This window comes from Montipora foliosa, chromosome 12 (genome assembly GCF_036669935.1).
Source record: "Montipora foliosa isolate CH-2021 chromosome 12, ASM3666993v2, whole genome shotgun sequence".
NCBI classification, from domain to species: Eukaryota; Metazoa; Cnidaria; class Anthozoa; order Scleractinia; family Acroporidae; genus Montipora; species Montipora foliosa.
Genome location: NC_090880.1, coordinates 25,283,928 through 25,293,927, shown reverse-complemented (window position 1 = coordinate 25,293,927; position 10,000 = coordinate 25,283,928). Strand labels below are relative to the sequence as shown.

The window sequence follows — 10,000 nt, the reverse complement described above, 5'->3', positions numbered from 1 at the left end:
ATGGTTATTCTAGGCAGTCAGTAGTCTCTACTTTAGCATATTTTCCCGGTATTTTTTTTGAGCAAGAGTACAATAAATTGTTGTTTTTGTTGTTATTTATTTTAGAGGGTGTTACTTACCTCAAAGTCATTATCTTGATACACTTGAGATTAAAGAAAAGAAAATACTTGTTATTTAATATAAGATCCTCAATGAATCTACAATTACTTTTAAAAATTATTTAGAATCACAGTATACCTAGTGAAAAGAGAAAGGAATAAGAGAAAAATGGATTTCAGTCATCATCTCGACCCTGAGGATGGCATCTGCTTGTGCATGTCATAATAATAATTATAATTAATAATAATACCAACTATATCCATTTAATGCAATGAAAGGGAAAGATACCAGAGGTTATCCCTATCAAGGGTATCCGCCCGCAGCCGGATGTAATTGACTGAGAGTTGATTTTGATGACGGAGGAAAACCGGAGTACCCGGAGAAAAACCTTCAGAGTCAGATTGAGATTGAATGAAACTCACCCCACATATGACCCGAGGCCAGGGTTGAACCTGGGTCACAGAGGTGGGAGGCGTGGTTGATAACCGCTAAACCACTCTGACTCCCCTTAAAAACGTCAGTCAATGTCACCAAGCCAGTCCTTGTCAGGACTACCCTCACCGGGATGATTTCACTTCACCAAGTTTTAATGTGATTTCCTGGGTACAAACTATTTGCCATAGAACAAAATTTATTACACATACCAACTGAGTCATGCTTTGTTTGATTTGCCCAGACATCAGTCTCTTGAAGAAATGCTCCAATGTATAAGTATCTCTCATCCCAGCGCATTTTTGCCCGGGTTCTAAAGCGTGGCTTCTTCCAGTCCAATCCCTGAATATCTGCCATTGGAAGAAGAGTTTTTAATTTCTTGTGTGAGGAAGAGTCTGGTGAGATTCTTTAAAATGATGGCACAAAGCCCATGAGACAGTAAAGGGCTAGAAAAGAAAACTGACATGGTTATAGCCCAAAGGCAATGCCAAGAAACTGATCTAGTGTAATTTGGGGGTAAATGGTCATGACAATAGAATACCAAGGCACCCTTGTATTCTTGTCGCAAGAGCCTTTAAGAACAATAACAAAAAATTGTATTTTCAGATGGTCCAACATGACCTGTTGGAATAGGCCTTTTCCAAATAAGCCATTTCCAAGTTCATGTCTGCCTCCTCTTCAAAGCGAGTCCAAGTGCAAAAATTATGTGCCGACCAAATCGAAACTTCAACATCTCCCCCCGCCCCCCCCCCCCCCCCTTTCCGGGCAAAACCCCGGGCAAACACATGTTTGGGCGTGACTCGCTTTGAAGATGAGGAAAAAGACCCTCCCCACCCAGACCCCGCCCCCTAATTCAGCCGAGTTACCTATGAAATCCTCAGTCCATGATACGATCTTCCATGCTTCGTCATTCAACTTTCCATCAACGTGAATGGCTTCTTGCACACTCAGATGATACACAACATAGCTTCGCGGAAACGGAAGTATGCAATCCGATGGATAAGAGTTTGCGCGGATTAAAAACATTAAAAGGATGTTAACAATAAGCCGAATATGTTTCATCGTCTGACCGTTTTCAATCGATTTTTCCCGAAATATTGGTTTTCTTGACTCCTCATGAAACCCGAAATCAGACCTGAGAACTTCAATGCATAAAACCTTGACAAAATCTTGCGCTACAAGGAAAGTTTAGCGGAGACTTCCAGACCTCTTGGAGGCTTAAGCCAGCGGTCAGGCAAAGAAAGAAGATAAATGGATACCAGTACACTTCTCATGACACGAATTGTCCTCTTGAAGCAGCCTGGTTGAATTTACTCTTCTTCAAGAATATCAAATGCCAACAATTGTTAGCCAGGTAACTTTGCGAGGATATTTTTCTGACATATTATAGACTCAAACATGAGAAAATAAGAGTTCACGATAATGAGGATTAATTAAAGGCTTGGCATTTTTCATGATAGATTGAAGACCTTGAAAATGATATCAAGGCGTCGGAAGATCAAGTGGACATGATTGACAGGAGTCTTCGTCTTAGAGATCTTTCTGACGGTGAAAGGTACTTTGTGTGTTGTGTCGTATCCCTATTTTATATAAGAATAAGATGAAGTCCAGGAGCATGAGTTTAAATTAATCAATTAACTTCCACGTCCACACGATATATACAATATATAATGTTGCGATGTTGGTAAGAGTTTCCAGGCTTACAGATGTTGTAAATGCAGGTATATTGTCAAACAAAGGTAACAAACTGCTAAAACAATAAGCAGAAAAAACACGACATGTTTTAGGATGAAAGGAGTATAAGACGTTTTTAATTTTTTTCAGGAGCGATCTTGAGAAGGAAATGGAACAATTAAAAGAGAAAATTAAACAACATGGTAAAAGTAAAATTAAAAGATTTATAAACGTTGTTGCAATTCTAAGGTGATAATGCATCATTCCTTTGTCATTAATATTATTTTGTTTTTTCGTTTTTTTTTTTTTCTTTTTTTTCCAGAGAAAGACCTTGGAGCTCTTCGAAAGGAAAATAGAAAATCCATGGCTCTGTCTGTTGCAATTTTAGCACTCCTCTCTTTAGGATACTGGCTTTTTAGCAACTTATGATAAATTGAAATGGAAAACTGATTTTAGTATCTCAGAATGGGTTTTGCTAAAAGCAGGCCTGCTGACCAGCGGCCCGCGGCCCACAGCCCGCGACGGCCTGGCGGCCCGGCGGCCAGGTGGCCCGGAGGCCCACACAGTTTTGTTGTCCAGCGGTAAATCCACGCGCATGCTCAGGTTTGCATCGGGTTTGGGCGCGCAAATGAAAGACGATGAGTTTGAATTCGTTTACCATTTTTATAATCATTTCAATCCTTTTCGATCCTTTCTTTCGTTGCATGTTGCTAAGTGAAAAATTTTGTCATTCTCTGTTGTTTTCGTCTGTTTACAACAACAAACAGAAACAAGGATTCAAATGATTAAAATGGTAAACGAATTTAAACTCACCGTCGTTCATTTTGCACGCCCAAACCCGATGCAGATATGTGATTGCGCGTGGATTTACCGCTGGACAGATAAACTGTGGAAAATGAGGAATGGGCGACCGGGCCTCCAGACCTCCAGGCCGCCGGGCTGCCGGGCCGTCGCGGGCCGTGGGTCGCGGGCCGCTGGGCCTTCGGGCCGCCGGGCCGCTGGGCTGTGGCGGGCCGTGTGCCGCTGGGCTGCGGGCCTGCTTTTAGCAAAACCCTCTCAGAATTAACATGAATTTCCTGATCTGTCAGGATACAACGTGCATGATTCACCAGTCTGAAAAGTACACGTTGGAAAATATGAATGTGGAAGTCATAATAAATGTCAAAATATTAATAATAATTAATATTACAAGGTGAAGATTATTAAATGTGTTGATTGACTGATTGATTTGTTTGGAGAATTGTTAATTTTGTTGCCAACTAATTACTGCTATTTTGAAGTAGTGCATTTTTTTTGGGAGGATGTGAATGGAGAAGTTGGACAATTTCTTCAGAAAAATCAGATTTTTTTCACAGTGTCCAAGAATTGTTTCCTGTACAAGCCTCTTGAAGAAATTTCCATTACCATTCTCATTAGGCTTGCTTGCTTTGTTTTCCAAATACTAATAGCCTCCTCAATTTGTTTCTCCTAATCTCTTGTGGAAGAGTTTTTTGGTGATTAGACCAATTCAATTCCTTCAATTAACGCCATCAACCTTCATCTACATGTAGCTTCAATCACGTTCGTTTGCAGTTAATATACCTTTATCTACATTCATTCACGTTCATAATTTGCATTCATTTACCTTCATTCACATTCATTTACGTTAATGTACCTTCATTGACGTTATTTACCTTCAGCTACATTCATTCGCCTTCATTTACCTTTATCGACCTTGATTCGTCTTCAGTCACCTCCATTTACCTTCCCTCACGTTTATCTACCTTCCTCTACCATTATTTACCTTCATCTACCTTCATCTTCCTTCGCTCACATTCATCTACTTTCATCTACCTTCATTCATGGTCAACCGGCATTCACATTCATCTGCCTTCATTTACATTTAAAATTCCTTAGTTAATATACCGTTATTCACGTTTATTTACCTTCATATTATACCTTCATTCACGTCATTTACCTTCATCTACCTCCATCCACTTTCACCAACCTTTATCTACCTTCATCTACCTTCAACGGCCTTCAGCTTCCTTCATTTACATTCATCAACCTTCCGTTACCTTCATATACCTTCATCTGCCTATATTCACGTTCCACCTTCACTCACCTTCATATTCCTTCATTCACGTTCATATGCCTTCTGCTATCCACATTTCTTTTCATCCGCGTTCATTTATCATCATTTACCTTTACGTTACCTTTACGTTATAGGGTCAACCTCGTGTTTCCTTTTCATGATGTATTTTTATATTTTATTTTTTCATCGTGAATAAATCACCCGTATGCTTATGCTTATGCTTTATTCACGTTCATTTCTCGCCTTCACTAACGGTCCATTTACGTTCAGCTACGTACATCTACCTTCACCCGCGTTCGTCTACCTTCATTAGGGAGCTTAAGCACGCGCATTTTTGACACGCGGACGGCAACCGGAAGTGAGCTGTTTTCCCTTTTAACTTGTCTTCACACAACCACATTTATATCGCTAAGTATCTTTTCACTATTAGAGACCATAAGTTTGAAAACTTCTGGGAGAGACCGCTATCCTGGCGTGCGAAATATTCACTTCCGGTGGCCGTCCGCGTCTTAAAAACGCGCGTGCTTAAGCTCCCTAATATTTACCTTCATTCACGTTCATCTACCTTCATTTACCTTTATTTACCTTCATCTAGCTTAGTTTACCTTCAATCGGAATCATCTACTTTCATTCACCATAATATACCTTCATTCACGTTCATTGACCTTCACCGGCACGTACGCACGTACGTACGCACGTACCCCCCACCTGATAAAAAGGTCCGCTCAGTCAGGTCAGATACGCCAAGCTAAGAGCAATCAAAGAAAAGGGATGAAATAAAAGAACGAAAGAAAACTAAAAACCTCACGAACATGAGTAGAAAATAGTCGAATGATTTCAAAGCAGTCTAAAAAAGCAATAGGACTTATAAAGAAAAGCTCACAATGCCGGATTACATATTGTTGTTACACATATCAGATATCATATTTTAAGGACAGACAACGTAAGGTCCTCTCAAGCGCTTAAAGTGCACCCCCCCCCCCCCCGTCTCCCCCGCAGAAAAAGCTGCGAACGCGCCTGCTTCATATACCTTCGTCTGCCTTTATTCACGTTCATTTACCTTCAGCTACCGTCACTTACCTTCATATACCTTCATTCACGTTCATATACCTTAGCTTGCCTTCATTAACATTCATTTACCTTAATGTACCCTTATCCACGTTCATTTACGTTCAGCTACCCACATCTTCCTTCATCCGTGTTCAATTATGTTCATTTACTTTTATTTACGTTCTTTTAACTTCATATACCTTCACCAACGTCAATTTAACTTCAGGTACCTACATTTACCTTCATCCCAGTTCATTTACCTTCATCTATCTTGTTTGATCTGGTGACGTAATTCGGGGGACTGGGAAGAATAATTTTAACGCCGTATCCCAGAACCGCGCGCGGCCTTATTTTCGAATTCAACACGGCAGAGGTGGGGTTAGATCTCGTCGGCTCTACTTGAATGTTCATTCAGTAACAGGAAATGTGGTAGACATGGAATTATCTGTTGAGGCGATGGAAATACTGCAGGGAGTTTTAAAACACCATCTAAGGCCGCGAGCGGTTGTGGGATACTGCGTTACAAATATTTCTTTCCAGTCCTCCGAATTAAGTCACCAGATCACCTGGCCTTCATTCACGTTAACTTACGTTATAATATATAGTCAGCTACCTCCATATACCAGGGTGTCAAGTGACAAATGACACTCCAAGAAAATAGGAAAATTGAAAAGAATAAGTCATCGGTCATCAGAATGCGACTTTCATTTTTGTCAAGACCTCCAACTGGGGACAAGAAAGGATGAGGTAAGATAACCTAAAACCGAAATCTAATCTTAGCTACGCAGCTATTTTTAGAGAGGCACCTGATTGGCCAGTTGTAATGAGGTAATGAAATTTTAAATATGCGTGGTGTTGGGAACAAGAATTTAAAATAGCATTGCAAACCAAAAATAGATTTTTAAAAACTGTGACGGGCATGGGGGTCCGTTCTCTTACCTCATCTTCTCTTGCTGGGGCCTTATTTGGGACTTGTTTTGTCTTGTCAGACAAGCTTAGCGAGATGGAATGTCCACGAGAAGAGCAAAGGAGGTAAAACGGTTAGGGTTAGGTTAAAATACTTCGAAACACTCCCTATACCACTTTTAAAAGTTTAAAAAAATCACGCTAAATGCTTTTAATTTTTTTTTCACGGCGAACGGTTATTATTATTATTTTTTTTGTGATTTTCACGCTTAACGGTTAACTTTTCTTCACGTGTCACGGCTTACGGTTAACCCTATTAAGACCTTCTCCTAAGAAAGCCAACAACGGCTCTGTTCCACAAACCAAGGCCTTATTCAATTTCTAAAACTTACAGGCAAGATGGCATGCATCCTTCATAGAAACAAAACAATAGTGTTAAAACTTTAGTAAAACTTGGTGCACAACGGAGGTTGCACCAACATGGCGGCTCCATATGAAATTCTGCAAACTTGCGGGGAATGATTCGACAAAGAACTCAGAAACCATGCACCGCACAGACCTAAGAAATGGAGAGGAGATTTCTAAATTTGTCTCCTAAAACACTCCAAGTTTTTGGCTTTTTTAATTCGTGTGATAGACATGAAGGTGATGTTCCAGAATTTGTCACGAATGTTAGAGGAATTTTTCACAACGATGCGATGTTGCAGAAGATCACAGAAGCGGTCATGATTATTGCTCCCCACTCTTTGTATCATTTAATTGTTAACCTTTCAAGTGCTAAGTGCTTGTTTATTTCTTTGTTTGTTTGTTTGTTTTTTGGTACTTTATCTGCGATAAACAGTCTGCAGGACTTGACTCCGCCGTTTAATGGTCCTTGTAAGAAGTACTCATTGAAACATCTGCTGTTTTGGGTCAATGTGGGCTCAGGTATGTACATCACGTGACGATTGCCTAGTTCATATTAGGAGAGCAAGCGAGTTCGCCTTAATCTGGTAGGTTTATCATTATATAAGTGGTCATTTGGGCCATCTTCGTCCACAGAAGCCTCCAGGCTGGCATCATTAAGCCGGAATGTGGTTAAAGGCAACCCTTTGAAAGAAACCAGAGGTGAGAGATGGTTTCATGCAGACTGGAACGCCTAAAATTCTCTGTTGTAATCATGGCGGTTCACGAGTGAAGTTGTCACTCTGGCTTTTCTGTGGACGAATACCAGGACATACCGATACAATTTGGGCATGTTCTGAAAGCTAAAAACTTCAATCGATGCGGTATTTTGCTGGTAGGACTGGGTGGCCCGACACTTAAGAAAACACTAACGAAGTTTCAAGGGACCAAGGACGGACAACCCCTGGTTGACATTTTCGTTAGGATAAAAACTTTTTATGCCCTGAGCGGGATTTGAACCCACGTCTTCGTGGATTTGAACCCACGTCTTCCTGATTACCGGTTGGGTGGGATCACCACTACACTATCAGAGCAACCATGCTGGCTACATGGCCAATCTAGATAGCGAATGGGAATTACGTGGTCATCCCGGGCCAAGTATGTTTTTCCCCAACTAGATGACGCTGGATCAACCAGAACGATGATTCACAGGCGGACGAGAGAGAAGAGGACAATTTGTATGCAAGTTACGAGGGTCTCTCGAGCCAACAACGCATCTCTGCCCCCCAGGAGGATCACAAATGGATTCACAGTCCAAGTCTCGGCGAAGCAAATTTCCCATTTCTCAGAATGGTCGTTGCCATTTGAAACGGTCGATGCCATTTATAACGGTCGACTACACATTTCACTTCAAAGAAAATTAAAAGAAACAAACTAAGAAAAAATATTAACAAAAATTAAGACAAAAAAGGAAAAAAAAAACATTTATAAAAGAAAAACTGGAGGAAAAAAAGAGTCCGAAAATTTCAAGACTCGAACTCGGGTTCTTAGCCCTCACCCTAAACAGAACCCTAACCCGAACCCTAACTCATACGACCAGCGAAAACTCCCAGTAACCGCAACCTTTTGAGTTCTTAGACCGAATGAGTGTAATTCAGAGCTAAAAAATGGTATCGACCGTTTCAAATGGCAACGACCGTTTACGAAAGGGAAATAAGCCTCGGCGAAATGTAATTAATTAATGAAGTTTCAAGGGACCAAGATCGGACAACCCATGGATGACATTTTCGTTGGGAGAAAAACTTTTTATGCTTACGTTCTTGTTCAACGCATCTCTGCCCCTTAGTCCCTTGAAACTTCATTAATTAACTACATTTCGCCGAGGCTTGGACTGTGAATCCATTTGTGATCCTCGTGGGGGGGCAGAGATGCGTTGTTGGCTCGAGAGACCCTCGTAACTTGCATATAAATTGTTCTCTTCTCTCTCGTCCGCCTGTGAATCATCGTTCTGGTTGATCCAACTTCATCTAGTTGGGGAAAAACATGGGCCCCGGATGACCACGTAATTCCCATTCGCTATCTAGATTGGCCATGTAGCCAGCATGGTTGCTCTGATAGTGTAGTGGTGATCACACCCAACCGGTAATCAGGGGGGCGTGGGTTCAAATCCCGCTTTTCTCCCAACGAAAATGTCATCCAGGGGTTGTCCGTCCTTGATCCCTTGAAACTTCATTAATTAACTACATTTCGCCGAGGCTTGGACTGTGAATCCATTCGGATCCTCCTGGGGGTAGAGATGCGTTGTTGACTCGAGAGACCCTCTTATTAACTTGCATATATTCTTCATGTTTTTCATTCGAAATAATTAATCAGTTGATTTACAGGATGGGTTTCATTTCTTCATTCTGCTGTCTATATAAATAAGCCTGCAGTTAACTTGATCCCTCTGATTAGCTGATGACTAAAGTTGGTGTTTGCCTGTGAATCATTAGTTGATCCTTAGGTTTAAGGCTATAAAGGGGTTATAGGCTTTCCCATCTCACCCGTGAAAGAATCCCGGGATACTCACGTTAGGCCAAGTCACTAGGGAGCTTACGAAACGAGGACGACGACGGCTACGAGGACTTCACTTAAAAATACGAGTTCGCGTTATTCATATCACTATGAAACTATTTCATGTCGTTTCGCGTTAAAAATGTGTAGTAGCTGTCGAGGAATTAAACTAATATGAGTGAATTGGAAGCGTAGAGAGAGGACTGAAAATTCATCGCCATGTGTTAACGTCCTCCACAGAACCTTGAATTTGGTGATTTCACGTCGTCATTTAGGAGATGACGGCAAAGAAATGTACCAAAATGTAAAACGCACGTGCAGAGCATGCAGAGCCATTGTTTTTGCTCACTAAACCTATTGTTTTGTAGCGTCGTCGTTGCCGTCGGCGTCGTCGTTTCGTAAGCTCCCTACTGACTCGTTTGGTACGACGCTCCAGCGCCGATGTGTGGAGGTACTGCGTTTTTTTCTCTTGTTCAAACATTCTGTCAGCGCCTGCGTAAATGTTCTGGCTCTCGGATACCTAACCTACCAAACAAATAACATGCTGTTTTATCTTTTTTTATTTTTTTATTTTTTTGTTTTTGTTTTTTATTTTGCCAGCAGTTGACATTTCAGTTGATTTTACAGGCATAAACGTAACGTAAGAATAGTGCGTGTCTGGTCTTCTCGAGACAGAGGTGAGAGATGGTTTCATGCAGACTGGAACGCCTAAAATTCTCTGTTGTAATCATGGCGGTTCACGAGTGAAGTTGTCTCTCTGGCCTTTCTGTGGACGAATTCCAGGACCTACCGATACAATTTGGGCATTTTCTGAAAGCTAAAAACTTG

General features: G+C 41.1%; 3 protein-coding genes across 3 annotated transcripts in view; 1 reads left to right on the top strand and 2 right to left on the bottom strand.

Moving 5' to 3' along the window:
- The window catches only part of LOC137978517 (uncharacterized), a 10,158-nt gene extending 8,565 nt beyond the window's left edge, over positions 1 to 1,593 (bottom strand). The window contains exons 1-3 of the mRNA XM_068825487.1: positions 1,398 to 1,593; positions 744 to 881; positions 120 to 142 (exon numbers count right to left, since the gene is read on the bottom strand). Coding sequence (XP_068681588.1) covers positions 120 to 142; positions 744 to 881; positions 1,398 to 1,593 — 357 coding nt within the window. The remainder of the gene's footprint in view (positions 1 to 119; positions 143 to 743; positions 882 to 1,397) is intronic.
- Positions 1,594 to 1,767: 174 nt separating this feature from the next.
- Positions 1,768 to 3,429, top strand: LOC137978518 (coiled-coil domain-containing protein 167-like). The gene is made up of 5 exons (XM_068825488.1): positions 1,768 to 1,885; positions 1,992 to 2,086; positions 2,356 to 2,408; positions 2,528 to 2,672; positions 3,269 to 3,429. The coding sequence occupies exons 1-4, from the start codon at positions 1,865 to 1,867 to the stop codon at positions 2,632 to 2,634; spliced, it is 276 nt and encodes a 91-aa protein (XP_068681589.1). The 5' UTR covers positions 1,768 to 1,864; the 3' UTR covers positions 2,635 to 2,672; positions 3,269 to 3,429.
- A 3,480-nt stretch (positions 3,430 to 6,909) lies between these two features.
- Positions 6,910 to 10,000, bottom strand: part of LOC137978515 (uncharacterized) — a 17,832-nt gene continuing 14,741 nt past the window's right edge. The window contains exons 4-5 of the transcript XR_011118184.1: positions 9,189 to 9,697; positions 6,910 to 7,324 (exon numbers count right to left, since the gene is read on the bottom strand). The gene's annotated coding sequence lies outside the window, so the exon portion shown is untranslated. The remainder of the gene's footprint in view (positions 7,325 to 9,188; positions 9,698 to 10,000) is intronic.